This window comes from Nyctereutes procyonoides, unplaced genomic scaffold, assembly GCF_905146905.1.
Source record: "Nyctereutes procyonoides isolate TBG_1078 unplaced genomic scaffold, NYPRO_anot_genome, whole genome shotgun sequence".
Classification (NCBI taxonomy): domain Eukaryota; kingdom Metazoa; phylum Chordata; class Mammalia; order Carnivora; family Canidae; genus Nyctereutes; species Nyctereutes procyonoides.
Genome location: NW_026575144.1, coordinates 1,558,190 through 1,581,481, shown reverse-complemented (window position 1 = coordinate 1,581,481; position 23,292 = coordinate 1,558,190). Strand labels below are relative to the sequence as shown.

Below are 23,292 nucleotides of genomic sequence, written 5' to 3'. Positions count from 1 at the left end.
TTTTTTAATAAATAATTTTAAAAATAATAGTGTTTAGGGACACATGGGTGGCTCAGCCAGTTAAACATCCAACTTTTGATTTTGGCTCAGGCCATGATCTCAAGGTCGTGAGATCCAGTTCTCCTTCGGGCTTCTACTGGGAGTGGAACATGCTTAAGATTACTTCTCTTTCCCTCTCCTTTTGCCCCCCACCACTATTTGCACACTCTCTCGCTCTAAAAAAAAAGTAAATAAATAAACAATAATAATAGTGCTTAAAGCAGTATTACTTTTATCTAGGTATTTCCAATTTTGTAAACTTTGTTAATATTGATATTAAAGTTGATACACTCCTAGAAATCATAATTTTTGACAAAGATGAATATGATGGTTTTTCTTTTTTATTTAGGGAAGAGTTATCATTTTTTATCTTTTTCCTCATAATTTTTTTCAGCAAATGATTTAAAAAATGTATCCCAAGTAACCATACAAGGTATAATTAAATAACGAGGAAGTTTTCCCTAGAACCTGACTTCTGTTCTGATGGGGAAAAAAAATTAGATGTTCTCTCAAGTGTTACATAAACCATGAAATGTGAGAACAGTTTAGGTTCAGCTAAGATACTGCTTGGACAGAATTTACCTGAGGTGAGAAAAGGAAAAGGGGACACAATTCATGAAGAAAACATTAATAAATAATCTAAGCTCTAAAATATCATAAGGAGAAAACTTTCACAACCCTAATAAATTCCAATGGACTTCCGAGTTAAGATGACAGATTGTCACAAATATATAATTTTTCTCCTTCTCCAAGTCTCACTGAAACTATGGACACATTTTTTTTTTCTTTAAGGATCTAAATGTTCTAGGAGGAGAAGAACACAACAGGACAAGAGACAACAGTGAGAACTATTAGGAAACTAGAAAGCAGATGCCAAGTGGTAAATCATATAGGCAACCTAAGAAAGCCAAAGTCCAAACCAGCAACAGGAAAACTCAGGACTAAACTGATTTAAACAGAAATATTTATGTATAACTGGAATTTGGGGTGGAGAGAGGAACTGAAAAAGGCGGTTCTGTCCCCTCACCTACTCCACACCACTGAACACTGGCTTCTCCCTTACCTCCAGAAAAGTCTAGGGATTATTCACTCAGGCCAAAATAAACTGTCTTTCACTGGAAGTCTCTAGACTTACCTTGGGTAGTACCTTTAACTGATGACAAGGGTACTTGAGTGAATATGTGAATACTTAATAGTAATTGGAGAGACTTGCAGCCCTTGCACCCTCTATACCTCTGCTCTTAGAACCCTTACCTTCCAGGCAGGAGTTTGGAAGATGCTTCCCTAGGAAACTAATCAGTATGAGGGAGAAGACTTACTTTCCTTTAGCAAGTCATAAGTCCTTAAATCTGATTCTAGAAGGTGCCAAATTCTGAAGAAAAGGGATGCTGAGGTTTAGAGGGTTCCACAGACTCATTGTAATAATATAACATACATCGTTATGACTATGTAGATGGTCTTTCATCACAGAGAATTCATGTTTAAAAACTAAAGCCTGATTTTTCTGCACTGGAATGAATACATCACAAAGGTAGTGACAGAGATGCATCATTCCATTTGTAACTGTTCACAGACAACCAGACTAAAATCTCCATGTCTCCAGTTAAAACTGGAAGAAGTACTAAATGGTTGGTGTGCCAAAGGGCTTGTGCCAAGGCTCAGAAATGGCTACATCAGGTTTTACAGGAGTATTTTTTTCCAGCTCCTGGTATAATACTCTCTAGGAATTTACCAAGTTTCTATTTGCCTATACCAGAATTTCCAAAGCCTGTCTAGTTACACTTGTCTCCCAATTGTGGCTAGACCCCCATGGTTTGAGTCTCAGCTAGTGCCATCCAAAAGTGCATTCTTCCCGCATATCATTCTTAGATTTCTTTTCCTTATATCATGCTATCATCATGATCATTTGAATTATTCCCCATCTCCTACTTAAAACAACAACAAAAATCCCTGTCCATTTTCTAAGGCCTTTTTATAATCTATCACTTTCTTCATGCTCATCTTAACTTCATGTTGTATTTATATAGTTTTCTAAGAGCCCCCAAATGGATCTGACTCATTCCCACCTTCTAGCTTCCATCTTTGTGGTTTTTTTTTCACTTATATCATCTTCTTCCATGATCTAATCCCTGCATTTCATTCAAATTCTAAAGCAAACTTCATTTGTTCATACTTTTGTTCTCCGCTTACTCTATTCCCCCAATGATAACACTCTCTTCTGAAATCCTAATGATTTATAGCTAGAAATATACAATGCTTCTATTCTAAAATTGTTATTTCCAACTGATGTCTTTGTTTTCCTCTTGAGGAAAGGACTGGGTCTTGTTCTGTGTTTAGCATGTGGGTAAAGACTTTCAAAACAATGAGTAAGTCCTCAGACTTCTGAAGTTGGATTGACTTCAATTCAAATTCAATTTCATTTGTGTAATCCTTGAGCAACATATCTGACCTCTATGAATCTCAATTCCTTTATTTATTTTTTAAAAGATTTTATTTATTTATTCATGAGAGACAGAAAGAGAGAGGCAGAGACAGGCAGAGGGAGAAGCAGGCTCCATGCAGGGAGCCTGATGTGGGACTTAATCCCAGGACTCCAGGATCACGCCCTGGGCCAAAGGCACTAAACTGCTGAGCCACCCAGGGATCCCTTCTCAATTCCTTTAATAATAAAATGAAGATGTAATAATCAAACTGTACTGAAATAAAAATGAGAAAACATATTTATTATAGTGAAGTATACAGTAAGCATCCATCAAAGTTTACTATTGCTATACCTCTTATTGATAATAAAATAGTAGTTGAGGAAAATTAGAATATTCAGTGACACTTTAGAAAAGATAATGTATTATATTTTTTCTTTTTATTATTTTTTAAAATATATAACTATTAAACTCTGTATGTGAGACAGAGTGGACCATACTACTAAATACTGACTGCTTGTTGATAAACCCTGCGCTGCCAACCATGACCCCCCATTCTTACAGATCCCACTACAAAGATGCTAAAACAAGTGCAATGAAAAAAATGTGACATGGGGGGAACTAAGGAATAGTCTATATAAAGCTCCTGAATTTAAACCTTGGAAGAAAGTCGGAGCATCTGAAAAAAACAACAACAACAAACTCTTAAAACAGAATTGGGAGTTAAAAAAAGGAGTGAAAGATAGGATCGTATCCATTTTAAAACAATTGGAGACTTATCACAGTCTATATGAACTGAAGTTAAACTGAATCTGGATTCAATTCAAGTGCAAAAGATCATCAGAGTCCAATATTCCATTTTGCTACTCTTCCTTTACTGCAATTTGAACACATGTTATTCCTGTTCTGTGGATGCTTTTGGCAGTGACACCTACTTGTGAGATTGTGAGAAAGTTGGGCTGTTTAGCTTTTGCAAAACATGAAATGTGTCTATTTTCCAATGAGTTACCACTCTGTGGAGCTGTGAATCCTCTTCTAACACTCCAGCTACAGATTACAAAACCCTCAAAATCACGGAGCATCCTTTCCAAAGACATATTCAGGATTCTTTTCCAAGTTGATTCAAAGTGTGTAACTTTGAGAGGGAAACAGATGCATAGCAGGAAAAATAGCACTGAGGTCTGTATTTTCATCCCTTGTTGGTGACATCTCCTTACCTTTCCACGTCTTGTTCTATTTCATGACCTCATTACCCTCCTTTCCAAGTCTGGACTATGTCTTTTAGTTTCAAATCTCTCACCTGCTTGAATCCTGCTGCAAATTCTTTTCCATCCTAGGAATTTAGATAAATCCAATTTTCTAGTTTTCTCAGAACATGTGAAGGGAAAATCTATTCACTCTGTTCCTAATGAATATTTTAGGTTTCAAATTGGGTGATGAATGAACAATTGAATGAATTAATGATCTCGGTTGACTACCTTTTAGAATTCAGATCACTTTCTGTGTCTTTATCCAAGCTCACATTCACACTTGCCTTTTTATGCTTCCTCACATTCCACAGTTGACATTGCCCCACAAATAGAAGTCATTAGTCATTTACTTCCTCAAATTCCCTCTATTTATTCATACATTTCCCTTCCTCTGTTATTTTTTTAATTTTTATTTTCCTTTTGTAATATGAATTCCAGTGTAGCTATACTATTATAGGGGCACCTGGGTGACTCAGTTGGTTTAGCGCCTGACTCTTGGTTTCAGCTCATGTATGATCTCAAGGTCTTGAGATTGAGCCCTTATGTGGGGCTCCCACTCAGCTCAGGGTCTGCTTGTCCCTCTCCCTCCTTCCCTGCCCCTCCCCCAACTCAGGTGCACTTGTTTGTGGCTGTGGGCATGCATGTGCATGCATATTCTCTCTCTAAAATTAAAAAAAAATAAGAAAAACATAGCACTACATTTGTTTCAGGTGTACAATACAGTAATTCAACAGTTCCATATATTATTTAGTGCTCATCACATTTCCTCCCTCTTTGAGAGGTTTTCTCCCCCTTTTCATGGCTCCTTGAAAAAAGATTCCTATATGCCTCTATGTAAAAATGATAGAGGCACCTGGGTGGCTCAGTCAGTAGAGTATCTGACTCTTGATTTCAGCTCAGGACATGATCTCACATTGGGCTCCATGCTCAGTGTGCAGTCTGCTTGTCCCTCTCCCTCTGGTCTTACCCCCACACCCCCACTGTCTCTCTAAAAGAAATAAAATATAAATAAATAAATAAATAACTTATTTTTCACATCTGTACTTAGGGTATTGTTGTACTTACATTTTTAAACTACTAAGCTTACTACATTTACATATTATAAATACTAGCATACCTATCATGATTCTAATTTGTTTATAGTTTTTATATGCACTTCCCATTTTCTTTTCTAATTTTATTCTCATTTTCTAACTTCTAACCTCTTCACATTAATTTCATCTACTGATATGTTACTGTTAGAGTGTCCTCAGAAATTTAAAAACACATTATATGCATTCCTTAGGTAACAAAGTATAGTTATACTAATATTAATGTTCTAAATTCTCCATGAATGTAAAAGTAGACTATTTAACTCTGATCTCTACCAATTACATGTTCCCTGTGCAGGGTGGTCACTTCAAATAGTCTTTTCTATTGTCATTGTTGTTTCTCTGCCAAGGCTTATTTGATTAGAACAACAGATTTACAGATTTCTTTGCTCACCATTGTTTTTTCCATCTTAATTCTTTACTTTAAGGGTAGCATTTCTGAATATATAATTTGAAATTCATCAGTTTAATAGGTCATATACTTGAGGTCTCTATTTTTTAAGGATGATCTTTATTGATCCAGGCTACAAAGAAAATAATCTTTCTTATTGCTCCTCCAAACTGGTCCATGGAATTGTTTCTAATTTCCTTTTAGAGGCACAGCTCTTGGCTTTTGCAAGGATCTCACTTCCAACTCCCCTGACTATATGTTTCCTCTTAATGCCATATGGGCATTAAAAATTAAAATATTTAGTGTTCAATACTTAAGATCTATAAAGGATTAAGGAAAAAACAAAAAGAATGGATTTCTCTGTCAGAATGGCTAAAATCAGAGATGCCTGGGTGCTCAGCAGTTGAGTGTCTGCCTTTGGCTTGGGGTGTGATCCCGGAATTCCGGGATCGAGTCCCACATTGGGCTTCCTGCATAGTCTGCCCCTCCCTCTGCCTGTGTCTCTGCCTCTCTCTCTCTCTCTCTCTCTGTCTCTCATGAATAAATAAAATATTAAAAAAAGAATGGCTAAAATAAAAAACACAAGAAACAACAAGCGTTTTAGCAAGGCAGTAGAGAAAAAGGAACCCTCATGTCCTGTTGGTGGGATTGCAAACTGGTATACTCACTGCGGAAATGAATATGCAGGTTCCTCAAAAAATGAAAAAAGGAGAGGCACCTGGGTGGCTCAGTCAGTTAAATGTCCAACACTGGTTTTGGCTCAGGCTCAGGTCATGATCTCATGAGTCACAGGATTAAGCCTGGCGATAGGCTCTGTGCTCAATGTTGAGTCTGCTTAAGGATTCTCTCCTTCTGTGCTTTCTCTCTCTCTCTCTCTCCTCTGTCCCTCTCTCTCTCAAATAAATAAATAAATATTTAAAAAAAATTAAAATGCAATTCCCATATGATCCAGTAATTTCACTATTGAGAACTTACTCAAAGAAAACAAAAATACTAATTGGAAAAGATATATGCACCACTATGTTTACCGTAGCATTATTTATAATAGCTACATATGGAGGCAACCCATGTCTGTCCATAGATAAATGGATAAAGATGTGGAATGTGTATATATATATATATATATATATATATACAATGGAATATTACTCTGCCATAAAAAATGAAATATTTCCTTTTGCAACAACACGGATAGATTTAGAAGCTATAATGCTAAGTGAAATAAGTCAGAGAAAAACAAATAGCATATGATTTCATATATATGTAGGTTTTAAGAAACAAATGAACAAAGTAGAAAATAGAACAAACAAAAAGATAGACATTTTTTTGAGTTTTTTTAAAATTTTTATTTATTTATGATAGTCACACACACAGAGAGAGAGAGGCAGAGACACAGGCAGAGGGAGAAGCAGGCTCCATGCACCAGGAGCCTGATGTGGGATTCGATCCCAGGTTTCCAGGATCGGGCCCTGGGCCAAAGGCAGGCGCCAAACCGCTGCGCCACCCAGGGATCCCCAAGATAGACATTTAAATATAGAAAATAAACAATAGAGAATTATCAGAGGCATGATGGGTGGGGGGATGGATAAAATTGGTGAAGAGAAGAGTGCACTTATTGCACTGAGTAATGTACAGAATTACCGAATCATTATATTATACACCTGAAACTAATATAATTCTGTATGTTAATTGTACTTGCCTTAAAATAAATTAATTGATTAAAAAGTGTATTTCAAGAGCTTAAACTTAAGTTTACTCTATTGTTTTTGTTTGTGTTTTCATTTGTCTATTCTTGGTTCCTTCTGAATTCAAGTTGTTGTTTCTTTTTTTAATTTATTAATTAATTTAAAATACTTTTTAAATTCCCTAACTCATTCAACCAGTGTATATTATATGCTGTCATATATACACATATGCAAACATACTATATATACAGTTATTTTGTATATATACTGTTCAGGTTGTTATAAGTTCTAGGTATAAAGCAATAAAGTCAAATTTCATACTTTCATACATCTTATATCTGATAGAGATTTAGAGGCAGGGAATATACAAATCAATGAACTAGATAATCCAGGATGTGGCAATTGCTAAAAAGAAAGTTTACAGGATCTTGTGATATATAGAAAGACAGATTGAGGAAGAAGTCTACATTAAAAGGCTAAGAAAAGTTTCTATGATGAAACATTCAAGCTAAGACTAGCATGGAAGCCATTTAAAGTCATGCAGGCTTATCTTCATATCTGTTTTTTGTTTGTTTGTTTGTTTTCTTATTTCTAAGTGTTTTGATCTACTTCTTTATCTTATTTTTTTGGTTATAGCTTTTTATTCCCCTTCTAAAATTTTATTCTATCCCTTCCCATTTCCTCTTTCCCTTTAGAAATTTCAAAATCTTGTCTTGACTGCTGCTCTCTTAAGTTGCTATGTTGAAACTCTTTATTTTTTTATCAGCTAGTCTCTCATGCACCTCTTTTAATTACTGTTTTTCACCATTTAGTGAAGCTACTCAAACAAAAGTACTCATAAATTGAGAACTGCCAAAATTATACTATTTTTTCAGTCTTCATATTTTAAAAGATTTTTTATTTATTTACGTATTTATTTATTTATTTATTTATATGAGAGAGAGGGAGGATATGATGAGGGGGAGAAACAGAGTGAGAAGCAGACTCCCCAATGAATAGGACACTGGAATCATCACCTGAGAGGAAAGCAAGTGCTTAACCAAATGAGCCACCCAGGTACCCCTTCAATCTTCATTTTAACTAAAATCTCTTCAAATAAAACAACTCATTGATCACTCACTGAAACTTCCTTAATTATGGCCCCAAATCCTTCTTATTGCAAAGAATATAAATATTACCCATCTTAACAATGTAAAAGAAGATGTGGTAGAGAGAAGTTGAGTTATGGATGAGATACAGAATGGAGCAGTAAGAGATGGAAAATGAAAGTGGGAATCTCTTCATCATACATAGCTAGAAGTTGAGGTATAACTAACACAAATAACAAAAAAAATCCAGTTATGCATTAAATAATACTATCAAGGACTGCAAATATAAATTCATCAACCTAAGGAAAGGAGGGGAGAAAAGAAGAACAGTCCTATAAGTGATATAATTCTCATATGTAGGAAAAGCCAATAAATTTTATCTTAGAGAAGAAAGTATATTGCTTAGAGATATGGAGATAATCACAAGTAATGAAATCAGACAGGGTTAAAAGTACCTGCCTCTCCTTTGTGGAGGGAAGGATTGCTTTTCATAAATTGTTATAATTTGGTTGATTTCACTTTTCACTCTCTCTGCCTTTCAGATAGATAGATAGATGATAGATAGATAGATAGATAGATAAGATATAGTTATAGATATAGATGGAATTAATGTTCCCTAAAAAAAAAAAAAAAACAAAAAAAAAACAAAAAAAAAAAAACAGAAAGGAACCACAGAGAAAATCAATGGCAGGATAGATATCTGGCTGCTGTTACAGAAGGAACAAATCAAGTTCAGACCCAACAGAAAAATCACCTAAATCAGAGAAAGAATTAAGATGTCAAAAGAAGATTATCTAGGTAATTAACAAATGATCATTCAATAAAATAGTTCAGAATAATGTTAGATCCATAAGACAAGTTAAGCTATCATATATCTCATTTCTAGTTCTATTCACATGTACTGTGTGAAATAGCTATTGAATTTATACACAAATATAATGATATTTAGAGTACATTTATATTATAATATATTAATATTTTTATATATAAGGAAGATGTGCATATTTTTATTGTTGTCTGGGTCAAATTCCTAGGTACATGGTAACACCTTTCAATACATAAATATAAGTTTAGTTCTATAATGAAAGTTTTCTTGATTTATACTTTTAAATATTAGTTGCTTCATTATTTCTTAAATTATTCTTCAAAGGGTCCAAGTATGTGTATACTGGAGCTTCTTTGCCTCCTCTCCATTTCAAGGTCTTTTTTCTCTTTTCTTCTTTACTTTTATCGCATCACTATCTCTTAGTTAATCTGTTGGTTTTCAATGCCCTTTATGGAATTCTTATTTGAATTTATTTTCCTTTGGAGACTATATATACTTAATAATTTTTGAAATTTTATTCTTTACTTTTGGTGAACTTGCTAAATTCCTCATTCCTTTTTTTCCCTTTTTTCATTCCTCTTAGTTTTTGATTTTGAGTCCAGATTTTAAAAATATACACTCCAACTTTTTATTATTAGATAGTGTTGACACAAATGTTACATTAACTTCAGGTATACAACATAGTAACTCAGCTTCTCTATACATTTCCCTCTGCTCACTTAGCTACCATCCTTACTATGCAATGCTATTACAATACCATTGACTATATTTCCTATGCTATGTATTTAATTTCTGTGACTTATTCATTCCATAACTGGAAGTATATATCTCCCTCTCCCCTTCCTCCATCCATCCCCTTCCTTCCAGCAACCATCATATTTTTTCTCTGTATTTATAGGTCTGATTCTGCTTTTTGTTTACTTATTTGTTTTGGTTTTTAGATTACACATATGATTTAAATTATATGGCATTTGTCTTTCTCAGTCTATTTCACTTAGCATAACTCCCCTCTAGGTCCATCCATGTTGTTGAAAATGGGAAGATCTTAGCCTTTTTTTTTTTTTTGTAGCTGTGCAATCTTCCACTGTGTTTATATACCACATCTTTATTCATTCATCTATGAATGAGCACTTCAGTTACCTCCATGTCTTATCTATTGTAAATAATGCTGCAATAAACATTGGGGTAAATACGTATTTTTGAATTAGTGTTTTCATTTTCCTTGGGTATAGTATTTTTTAAAATTTATTTCAATTTGGTGTGTTGCATTACAGTTTTTTTTTCTGTTTTGTATTTGTTTTTTAGATGCAAGTGTCTCATCAGCTGAATTATTTTGATTATCTTTTCTCCCCAGCTTTCTTGAGGCATAATTGACAAATACAATAGTAAAAATATGTAAAGTTTACAGGGTAGGGATTTGATATATGATTACATTGTGAAATGATTACCACAATCAAGTTAATATATTCATCAACTGACATAGTTACCTTTTTTATGTGTTCGTGAGAATGCTTAAGATCCACTCCCAGCCAATTTCAAGTGTACAATACAGTATTATTAATGATAGTCACCATACTTCATATTGGATACTCAGAGCTTATTTATCTTATAACTGAAAGTATTTGCTCTTTGACCAACATCTTCCCACTTCCTCTACCCCTCATTCCCCACCCTTTTACTCTGTTTCTGTGAGTTTGGTTTCTTTTTAAGATTCCACATAAATAAATAAATAATATATATATATGTATATATATAATAGATATATATAAATATATATAATATATAATATATAATATAATTTTATATAATAATACATATAAATATATATTCTTTATTCATTTGTCTTTTGAGGGACACCAACGCCGTTTCCATATCTTGGCTATTGTGAATAATGCTGCAATGAACATAGGAATGCAGAAATCCCAAGATGTTTTTTTCATTTCCTTTACATATGTGCCCAGAATAAATAAATAAAAGATACTCTTCATTAAACTGTGTATATAATGTACAGGTGTAGATATCAAAACTTGACAAAAGTTCTTACTTTATACATAATGCTTAATTATTACATTATACAAACATACACTTTCATCACCATACTATCCCTATAACAAACCTGTTTTAAAATTTTGTCCAATTTTATAAATTTAAAAGTTACATTTTTAAAAATTATTTTAGGTTGAATGTTATTCACAGATTTATAGATCAATTTTTTTAGGGGGAGAAATTTGTGAATTATCTGCTCATGTCTCTTGTCCATTCTAGAATATTTGATTTTTTATTCTTGACAATGTCTTTATATTCATTTCTTTAAATATTCTTTATATATAAGTGACATCATATTTTTGTTATTTTTTGTTACAAATGTTTACCCAATTATCTATTTATATTTAATATGGTTTAGGACATTCTATTGATCTACAGAATTTTTTTTTTAAATTTTTATTTTATTTTATTTTATTTATTTATGATAGGCACACAGTGAGAGAGAGAGAGGCAGAGACATAGGCAGAGGGAGAAGCAGGCTCCATGCACCGGGAGCCCGATGTGGGATTCGATCCCGGGTCTCCAGGATCGCGCCCTGGGCCAAAGGCAGGCGCCAAACCGCTGCGCCACCCAGGGATCCCTACAGAATTTTTAATGTAGTTCAATTTAATAATCCTATTTTTATAAGTTCTCCCCTTTTCTCCAATGCTTAGAAAGTCTTTCTGATTCTTAATATAAATAAAAGATTTGTGTGTACATTTTTCTATTTGTTATGATTTTTAAAGTTATATTTATTACTCTATCTAAAATTTATATTTGTGGGGGATCCCTGGGTGGCTCAGAGGTTAAGCACCCACCTTCAGCTCAGGGCGTGATCCTGGAGTCCTGTGATGGAGTCCTACATCGGGCTCCCTGCATGGAGCCTTGCTTCTCCCTTTGCCTGTGTCTCTGCCTCCCTCTCTCTCTCTTTGTGTGTCTCTCATGAATAAATGAATAAAAATCTTAAAAAATATATATTTGTGGACAATGAACAGTGATATAAATGAACGTTTTCTGAGTATACCGGGTCTGCTTCAGAGTGTTCTTCTCTGTGGCTTTTAAAATTACACCAACATTAAATTGCCTTAAGTATTGTAGTTTTGTATATTTTAGTAACTGGTAGGGCAAGAACTATATTATTTTACTGCTCTTTGGATAGCTCTAAAAAACAATATTTTGAAGCTATAATAAGCATTTTATTGCTTCTGGAATTTACACACCATGTATGATTCTTCCATGTATATCATTAAGTCACTGTGATTTAAAATATATTTGGTTATGTCTCAGGAGCAAAAGATATCATGAATCTTGATGACACATAAATCACCACAACTAAAATTATGTAATTATGGAAATCAAATATTCAGATAGCTCCAATCGAAATCATAATTAGATTTACCAATTTCTTTGTAAAACAATATGCTAATATGAAACACAGAGAAGACTCCTAAGGTGAGAGGGTATAAAGGAGATTTCTAAAATCATTTTTTGGCCTGTCACGAGAAACTTTGCCATATTTATTTACCAAAACCTCTAGAACTAAACACCTACAACTTTCTAATTCTATATTATTTATGTTTCTCCCACCATTTGGTTTTCAGCACCTGCTACTTAGAGAAACTTGGGTTTCATTACTGTGACAAATGTTTCTACCCATTATAAATGTTATGCATCATTTTCCACATAATTACCTTGTGAAGTCTGTCATCTCCATCATAATCATACACATCTTCTTGGCCAGAACAATGATATCATTGCTGGTATCATCCCATATCTCAATCTCAGCATCCAGTTTACTCTTTACTTTCTTGAAATCAGCCACTTGCTCAGCAATCTTTTCCTTTTCTGCCTCAGGCAATTGAGTCATCTTAGCCTAAAACATGTGATAAGTAGATTTATAATCATTCTACTATGTCAAAAAGTATTTTAGGAAGAAGTGGTCATTACAGATTATTCTTAAATTAGCTCATTTAAAAAGGGATGTGTCATAGTTTTTTAAGTCATATAATCAAAATTTTCCAGGCTTAATTTTTCACATGAAAAAGCTATTAAATTTATAAATGTTTGCTCTAGAACTACAATTTAAATTTGATAATAACAATGTATAATTTGGTATCTGACATATTTAATTCTATTCCTTAATATAAATGTAAGACTTCTCAAATTTCTAATGCAACACATTTTTAAATTAACTCAAGCTTAATATAATGCATCTCATGTATTAGAAAAGCATATACTTTATTTAATTATACCACAATATGCTTCAAAAGGTAGAAGTATAGCAAAACTATCTTGAAATGTCTTTTGACATTATAATGTCTATTTATACATGTACGTATATACATTCAGACAGATCTTTACACAAACACTGAATATATATTGGTAATCAGTAATAGTATACATTTATAAATCATATATAAATAATTTTAAGCACATGTTAAAAATCATAAGGATATATTTGTGTACTTTGTACATATACATTCAAGTGTGTATGTGTATATAAATTATTTTGAGGGAAGAGTAAAAATGTTACAGGCAGGGTTTATTAAGGCAACCCTCACTAATTAGCACCCTGAATTCTGAAGTGCTCTTCTCCCATGCACAGTAAACTTGCTGTGTTGGCTTAGTACTATTCTTTGGATATGTCAAATTTTAAACAGCATGCAACTTTCATTTTCCACTTGCAGTTTGAATGTGGGAAGGGTAGGAGAACCATCTAAGCCACCATATTCACAGCATTATCATCTGGGACCTATAACTTTTTGTCAAGTAGAGAATCTTGAAGTCAATATGATTTTGTAGTAACAAGGCCATAAAATGCAGTAGTCTGTGAAATCATAGTCTCATCAAAAATCCACGTATATTCTAATAGAATGAGTACTTGGGCTTCCGATAGAGTAGTTAAAAATGATAAATCATTTAAGTAGATTTTTACTTATTAGATCTTTCACAGAGAATATGTGAGACCTACAGTGCCAATATATTTCCAGATGCTGGTATCTAGGATATGGATATATAGGGAAAATACGGAAAATCACCTAAAAGAGCTTTGAAATATCCTGGGCACTAGGATCAAAGTGGTTGAAATACACTTTCTTAAGTCAATAGTATACAAGGGCGAAAAAGCTTAAATATATGAATGAAGGAATTACAAGAATGGTCAATGGAAAATCCAACAAAAAAAATTAAAGAGTCAATATCAAGTATCTGTCATTTATTATCTATTTATTATAAGACTAATTCAGTGTCTAAACATAACTTGGTGTCTGTGAAATCTCAGCATTAATTATCTATGCTTCAGTTCTAACCTAGTCATGAAAACAAACCATGAGGCTTTCGAAATTGAAGCTTTTTCTAAATTCCCTAGCATAAAGTTTGACACATAGTGAATGTTCATTTAGTAAATGATGGCTATTTCCTATCCAGTAAGAGAATTATCAAAATGTATTCCCATATCTATCATTTAGAACGTTCATTTTTTGCATTATTTCATTTGAAGAATTAAATTAAGCTATGAGAATAGGCTTTTAACTGATGAGTTATACAGGTGTCTCTTCCTTAGAATCTGAATCATTTGTAGTTTTCTTTCTCAGGCAATGTGGCCTACTAAAAGAAAAGCAACTTTTATGCTGCTGGCATACAGCAAAGCACATAGACGAAGACACAGTTCACTTAGGTCTAAAATCAATAGTATGCAAGCACATTAAGTAAATTATAAGCTACTAACTCATTAAACTAGCTCAAAAATCGAAATGAATTTTCACCATCTTGACTACTGGTCATTACCATTCTTTCCATTTTCATTAAAAAAAGTGTTTAAACTTTCAAATAATAATAGATATAGGTAGATTCAACTGGAACTTCTTTGTACAGTCTTTGTCTCATAAGTAATAAATCCATGAATAGGGATCTAATAAATACTTTTGAAGTATACACTGGAATATCATGGAAAATTATTCAATATCCTCATTAAAAAAAGTTGAAACTATTCAAGAGGTGATCTTGTTAAGTGTATTTTAAGTTCTGTTCCTTGGAATGCTACTGATTTCCAATATGACCTTAAGGAAGTCCCTGAACCCTCTTGTCTAAGTTTCTCCAGACATAAAATGACAGTAATTGCAGCTGCTGCCCACCTGCCATGCAGGGACCAGAGTGGATTATTGGATAGCACTGAGTCTGACCCTGTCACGCACAGGAGTCTCATCGGTTGCACTCGATTTCCTTAATAACATGTCAACTCACATAGTGAATTATAATAACCAGATGTTTACTTCACAGAGGATAAGGGCCAAAAGTTGGGTGTTAGTTTACAAAATTGAAAGTTCTAGTGAATTTTCTCTCTCCCACAGGAGGAGAAACATCAAAAAAGCATTAAATGACTGACTGACACCTTTACTGAAGATTTTTAGTGTTTCTGTGAAGGATTTATTATTTACTATTAATCAATTTGAATCACTATGGACATTTCAAAATAGGACTTAAGAGAACATTTCATATTTAAGAATTCTGAGCAAAAATTCCTTATTGGATAGTTGTGTGAAGGATAAGCAAAGAAACAAAGCTTACCACAAATCAGGTAAGTAAGTGGGGGTTCTGATGTTATTGCTGGCTGGTGATATGTCTCCACTTGTGCTCATGTCTATAGAGTAGAACTGTGAGGTAAATAGCTATCAAGGGCTTTTTGAATCATTGCCATACAAATGATACTATATTGTGCGTCAACTGATTCTTGGAATCTGTTGCCAAAGATAAAAATAGCTAACATTTAGATATGCCAGACACTCTTCCAGGCACCTTATGTATGATTTAACTTCACTTTTCATAGCAGCCCGATGAGGTAATTATACTATTATACTAATTTTAATAGATTAGGACACTGAGTGTCTCAAAGGTTAAGATATTAACTCAAGATTATAGTTAGTAAGTAGTAGAGCCAGTATGGAAACTTAGAAATTCTGACCCTAGAATTTTTGTCCTATTACTATGCCAACAAATATAAGCAATATATCGCCCACAATATATCAAAATATTCCCATTCTACTGGATGGTATTTCTCTGTCACCTTCTACTTTTGAATGCACTTATTCTCCAAAATATAGTCACATATTTTCTAGAGTCTGTTTCTTCATCTGTAAACTAGAGACAATGATATTCACCTCATAGGTTGTGTTAGAGATCAAATGAATGAATGTGTATGAAGCACTTTTTATTTTCTTTAGTTGTCTTTAAACGTCAGCTGTTAACTTACAATAACAGACGACTCACTCAGTTCTTCACTCAGTTCTGAGTGACCCTCAGAATTCTATTTCTAACATTATCCTCCTTTTTCAACAAACTTTGCATTCTCCCATTATTGTATTAGGCATTTTTTTGTGTATATATATATATATATATATATATATATATATATTTATATATATATATTGTATTTTCAAGTCTATACCTAAGTATATATTGCCTAAGTATATATTGCCTAAGTATTGCCTAAGTATAATGCCTAAGTATAATGTCTAAGTACATACTTGAAATATATATATATATATATATATAAATATATATGGATATATCTATAAATATATAGAAATATATGTATTTGTCTACTTCTATCCCTATCTCTCTCTCTCTACACACTTATATATAATATATGACATATATAATTTATAATTTTAGCTCTAAAGCAGGGGTTAGCAGAATTTTTCTGTAAAGGGCAAGATAGTAGATAATTTATGCTTTTCAGGACATACCATACCACTCTATCACAATACTCACATCTGCTACTCTTGTAATGCAAGAGCAGCCATAGAAAACATGCAAACAAATGAGTGTGGCTGTGTTCCAAAAAACTGTATATGGACATTGAAACATCAATTTCATATAATTTTCATGTGTCTTAAATATTATTCTGATTACATCTAATCTGATATTTTTTTTTTCAATCCCTTAAAGATGTAAAAACCATTCCTAGTTCATGGGCTGTACAAAGATAGTTGACAGATCAGACTTAACTGTAGTTTGCCAACATTTGTCAAATCCTTTATCCTCTTGATTTTTATGTTTCTCAGTAGTACTGCCTGCCATTTAGTCTTGAATCTCTTTAAAAACAATTATTCCCTCTCTTTATGTATCCTATTCTGTTAGGCAGAAATTTGATCCATTTTATCTCTAGTATTTGATCACACTGTCTCCTTGTCTGTATTCCCAGTACTACTCTATAAGTTCAGGTCAATTTTCTCTTTCTTTCAATCCTTTTGTCTTGTTATCACTTGATCCAATCTTTCTGATTTTAATAGAATTGTGCAACTCTTCAGCTAAAGACAACGGCTTCCATGTCTCCTTACTGAATAAAGAATGTTAATTCCTCAAATACTACCCTTGAATATGCTTAACTAAAGTAGAAAATTCACATAGAAAAATGCCCAAATCATAAAGATACAACTGAAAGTATTTATACAAACTGAGTGTATCCTCATACCTAGCACCCAAATCAAGAAACCAAAGGTTTGCCGGCACTCCTGTAGCCACCCTGGGACCTATTCTAGTCACTATCTCCCAAGAACCACCACTTTACTGATTTTAAAAACTATAGATTTTCCTGTTTTTAAACCTTATAAAAATGAAATGATGGTATATGTACTCTTGTATCTGGCCTTTTATGTCCAACTTTATATATTTGAAGTACATCTATCATGTTGCATGGAGTTATGGTATGCTTATTCTTGTCACTCTACACACATAGAATTCCATTTGCAAATATACACCATTTATTTCAATGTGCCTATTAACGATCCTTTGGAAAATATTCCATTTTTGGCTGTTATGAATAGTGAATATTCTTGTATTTTTCTTTTGGTGCACATATGGGCTAATTTTTCTTGAGTATATACCTAGGAGTAAAATTACTGGGTCTCAGGGGCCACCATAACCTTTGCCGCTAAAACGACTGCTTTTCAATGACATTTCATCTTCCTCTCATACACTGTGTCTTCAAGCTAAACTAAACTATTTGCTATTGCAAGTAAATCTCTTGAGATATAGTCCATTAATTATTTTGCCCATTTTTCCTCTTCCCATCTTTGTTGCTTCAAACTTAATTCTATTTTCAAGCCAAATTTATATATCCTTTTTCTCCAGCTATATATAATTATTCTTTTAAAAATTTCAGAACATGGGGGCGCCTGGGTGGGCTAGTGGTTAAGCATCTGCCTTTGGCTCAGGTCGTGATCCCGGGATCCTGGCATCGAGTCCTGCATGGGGCTCCCAAAGGGAGCCTGCTTCTCCCTCTGCCTATGTCTCTGACTTTCTCTGTGTGCCTCTCATGAATAAATAAATAAAATGCAAAAAAAAATCATACATGTTATTAGTTCTCCCTTCAAGATATTCATATCATTCTCTCTTGTAGTCTAATTATTTGTGAATATATATATATACACACACATATATATACATATATATATGTTCTTACTTTCTAGAGGAAAGGTCTTTGAAAGCAGAACCACCTTTCAGAATAATAGTGCTCTCTCTCTCTCTCTCTCTCTCTCTCTCATACATACACACATATATGTTTATTTGTGTCTTATTGGTCTCCATCCCTTACAATATAAGTTCTGAAAATAGGACATATATATGATAAATGCTTACAGTCAATAGAAATAGGAGAGAAAGAAAGAAATAGGTTTGTAGGATCAAAATTTTATAGCATTGATCTTGCATTTTCTTTGTCATTCACATTTACACACTTTCCAAGCTTCTGTCTCTGCAAGGTAGAAATTAATTTTTCCCATACATTTTTCCTGTCCACTCTCAAAATTGGGTCCTCATTATTTAACCTAAGGTTGTATTGACAGCACAATTGATCTTACCTTCTTTTCATCTGCTTTTTCATTATGATCATTACTACTACTTAAAATATTAATATGCTTACATTATTTCTTAAACACTTTCCATGACTTCCATTATCTCTTTAAAAAGACAAAAATAAAAAGTTGCAGCACTAAGAAAAATGCAAAAAAAGTTGTCATATGGACCTCGGTCCAAGCTCCCCCTCTGTCAAGTATTAGCTTTGTAGTGAGGAACTTAAGCATCTTCAAACCTAATTTTACTACATGTTAAAATGATGATAAACTTATTACAGGTTTTCTGACAATTAGAATTATATCTGTAAGTAATGATGCTGGATTATATTAGAGACTTAATAAATGGCACTTAGGACTGATGCCTTCACCTGGCTTCTAAAACTTTCACAATATTGTAGGGAAGGACAGTTAAAAATATTCACCTAGCTACCTCACAGAGCTTAGGGAGGAACCAAGTAAAGTCTATCGAGTAAATACATCCCATAAGCAACAAACCATATAGAAATATAAAGTCATTATAATAAGTCTTTCTTATTCTCAGAAGTTTCAGAATCCAAATTGCTTATTTTACAGATAAGGAAACTGAGTCCCAGGAAAGAGAAATGGCTTGAAAAATAGTATCCAGCTGGTTAGTGGCAGATTTGGTCTGTAAATCCATGTGTTGCCATTCTTACCTCCAGAGTTTATCAAATTTAATAGTAGTGTGTGTGTGTGTGTGTGTGTGTGTGTGTGTGCGCGCGCGCGTGCGTGTGTGTGTGTGTTTGATAAGCCCAAAGGCATTTGGGGAATGGGTGTGTTTTAATATATAAGAAATATAAATAGTATAACATTTTCCTGGAGTTTAGAAAATCTGAACTGCTGCTGGCAGAAATGTAACTTCATTAAAATTTGGAGAACAAATTCATGAAAAATGTTTATGCATTGATATTTTCAGCATACTAAATTGTAATTTCAAACAGATTCCTGAAATTCATTAAGAAAAGTTTTCCATCATATTTTAAAATGATTTTTAGGAACTGGAATTGGACTTTGCTTTAAGGAGTGATACACATTTTTATATTTTTATGTATAGTCTTTTAAATCAAATTTATGAATATGTTAGCTCTTAAAAGCTCTCAATTTCCTCATCTGTCGAAAAATAATACTCTTGAAACCTCATGAGTTATACTCACAGATCCCTTAGGTATAAAACTATTTCATTTTATTATAAAACTTTATAGGATTCAGGGGCTGGGTCAAAACAGTTAACTATTATATTACCAGTGTTACTTAATTGATTATGTTCTAAAGATAATAAGAATAGAGACAATTAACATTTATTTATGCTTCTTCTATGCCAGTCACTGTGCTCAACAGTTCTGAAAAGTTATCCTACTTACATAATATTAAGGTAGATATTACTAATAATCTACCTTTAACAACCATGGAAATCAGGCCTATAGGGAACATATGCCTGTCTCCTATAAATGAAACCCTCCCCAATGTTTTCTTTCTTTTTTTGATCATATCTCTCTATTATTTATAGTTTCATCTGCAAGGCGGTTTTTAGCACTAGGGTATATTCTATTTTGAAAAATATATTAATATTTATTTGTGAATCCAGTATGTGTCCTTGTTCTAGGAAAACATAAATGCTATTTTGGGAGTCAACTTGGTATTAGACAACATTAGGAAGTGATTGTTAATTTTCTTCAGATGTTGCAAATTACTTTGAAGCAGTTCAGGAAAACACACACACACACACACACACACACACACAAATATGGCTCTGGCAATATGTTGAAACTGGTAAGTCTAGGGGACGCCTGGGTAGCTCTGCCCATTAAAGCGTCTGACTCTTGGTTTCAGCTCAGGTCATGATCTTATGAGTTGTGAGGTTGATCCTCAAGCCAAGTCCCACCTTGACCTCTGTACTCAGCAGGGAGTCAGCTTGAAGATCCCCCGCCCCACCCTGCCCCATTCTCTCTCTCTCTCTCAACCCTCAAATAAATAAATAAATCTTCTTTTAAAAGCTGCTATATCCAGGTCCTGGGAATATGAGTGAATGTTGTACTAGTATGCTTAAGTTTTTCTGAATATTTAATTTTTTTCAAAATAAAAAAAAACAATGAGAAAATAAATGATATTTCCTATGTTCTGGTTTTGTGGAGGCATTAGAGATTTTATAAGCCAGACAGTCTACTCTCTTATCCCAAAATGCCATTCTATGTGCCACATCCCTTACCAGTCAGTGACAGATGCTTCTGCTTCTCCTTAGACATTCCTGAAGGTTCAATGCTGGGTTCTTTGGGAGTAAGAGATAAACTAGTCCAGGCAAATCTTACCAGTAAAAACTAAAACAATGAATGAGCTTCATGACCTGCAAAAGTAATCCTCACGCAGATAAGTGTGGCTGAAGACCCATAGGAAATAACTTCAGTGAAGATCTTAGTGTGTAGAATTATAATTGAAATGTAAATAAGTGTTGCTGTAGGATAAGCCTTTCTCTAAAAATAAAGTTGTTAACTAAAGGTGGTGATCTGCATGGAGCTTCAAAAAAGTGGTGCTGGTGGGAAGAGGTATCAAAAACCTAACATGAATATCTCAATTATTTTGACAGATGTGATCATAGTATGACTATGTATTTCTTACAATATATATATTAGCTGTAGGTTTAATACCAAGCCTTTAAAATCTTTCCTCTGGTTTCTCACCAAAGCAGGTGGGTTATTATAATTTGTCTTCCAAAACAGACATTCTCAAAGGAAAGAACATACTTTAACAAGTTTATATAAGTATTCTGATTTAAATGGTTCTGTATATTTACCTTTTTAAAAATTTAAATGTTACAAAGACTTAAATGAATCTAAATTCAGTTGCATTGTGTTTTGTTTAGATTATCATTCCAGGTTTTAAAAATATTTTTGTCTTAGTTGTTGCCAAGAATAACAATACAAAAATCCTCATGTTTCAAAACTACATAGTTTTGTAAAACAAAGAAATAATTCAGTAAGTAATATTGTAAAGGCTGTGAGAAACAAGCTCTAGGAGCCTATTCATTCTATTCATAAGAGTACTCCCTTAGGATGTGACTAATAATTTTTACTTTGCACACAATGTAAGTTTGGTTACCTGAATTCCACATCCCTGTTTACAGTTAATTGGAAGTAGACAAAAGATGTGCTAGTCTAATACCAAGGAAAGGAAAGAATCTATCAAGGAGAAGACAGAAAGCCCAGATAATTGGGGGCCTTTCAGTTTATGACTGTTTCCCTGCTCATCACACCTCTCTCCTATCACCATATTACAGCATAGTGCAATGGTTGGTCATAATATAGATAATGAATCATCTACACATCATCATTCAGCATTTACTGATTTTCTACTGCTTGGTAGAGTTACATGACACTGTTCTGCTCTCAAGGAGCTTAAAATCTCCCAGTGCAGAAATCTCCCAGTGCAGAAAATATATCATAATTATTACATTTTTTAAGATTTTATTTATTTATTCACGAGAGACAGAGAGGGAGAGGCAGAGACATGGGCAGAGGGAGAAGCAGGCTCTATGCAGGGAGCCTGACGTGGGACTTGATCCCGGGGCTCCAGGATCAGGCCCTGGGCCGAAGGCAGGTGTTAAACCACTGAGCAGATCCCCCTAATTATTACATTTTGATTGGTAAATTAGCATGCATGGAATATAATTTGAAAACCAACTCCAGTAATTATTTTTAAGTTTAAAAAATGTATATTTTGGTCCAAAATAAGTTGTTGTATAAGAGTTCTAGAAAATCAACTGTCTTACTAAGTATGAATTTCATATATCATTTAGTGTTTATTTATAACTATTTAAAATATTTTATTAAAAATAAAACCTTGGCAAGATATATGAAGAGTTTACCACAAAAGCAGGTATAATTTGAAAAATAACTGCATCTCACCTGTTTCTTAATTTTAATATGTAATAAATATAATTTTATAACATGGATGTGTATTTTATGTGTAACTGAATATAAAGATAACAGGTTTCCCTTCGAATAGTTTATGTGAATTTAAATGCTTTATTTTATCTTTCTAAAAATATTTTCCATGATAAAATAACAATCTTAGGAATGTGGTATAGAATTTAAATATTCATGATTTGCCTGCCTTATGCATATATATATTATTATGATTTAATATATAATGTAATAAATTACAATTTAACAATAGTACCATGATTGATATTTTATATCAATATGCTGATAATAACTGTCATTACATATATATGGCAAAAAAGATTGAAAAGACTGTTCTCATTAGATTATTATTAGTTGAATATGGATTATGTTGTCCCTAAAGAAAAGTAAAGAGTTATAATTTTGTAGAATATATTTATCTATCTATCACTTGCTAGGTATTTTAAAAAGTAAATATGGGCTTGTGTGTGTGTCATTTCCACAAATGTCATTGCCACAAAATCCAAAAATATTATTTTTGGTGACTATTTTACCAGGTAATTATCCATGTTTCTGTCACTTGTGATCTAAGACCCACAGTTGACTTAAATTTTCATATTTTAAAATATAAATAAAATTGAGTCAAGTTTCTTATCATACATCTTTTAGAATCTCAAACTCCCTCCCACAAGAGCTTTGTAAATTTCTGA

The 23,292-nt window shown here is 33.1% G+C and overlaps 1 protein-coding gene across 4 annotated transcripts in view; it reads right to left on the bottom strand.

Annotated features, from left to right (window-relative positions):
- The window catches only part of CTNNA3 (catenin alpha 3), a 1,663,516-nt gene that overhangs the window by 126,748 nt on the left and 1,513,476 nt on the right, over positions 1-23,292 (bottom strand). For all 4 annotated transcript variants that reach the window (XM_055308926.1, XM_055308927.1, XM_055308929.1 and 1 more), the window contains one exon: positions 12,507-12,688. In XM_055308926.1, the coding sequence (XP_055164901.1) occupies positions 12,507-12,688 (182 nt within the window). The remainder of the gene's footprint in view (positions 1-12,506; positions 12,689-23,292) is intronic.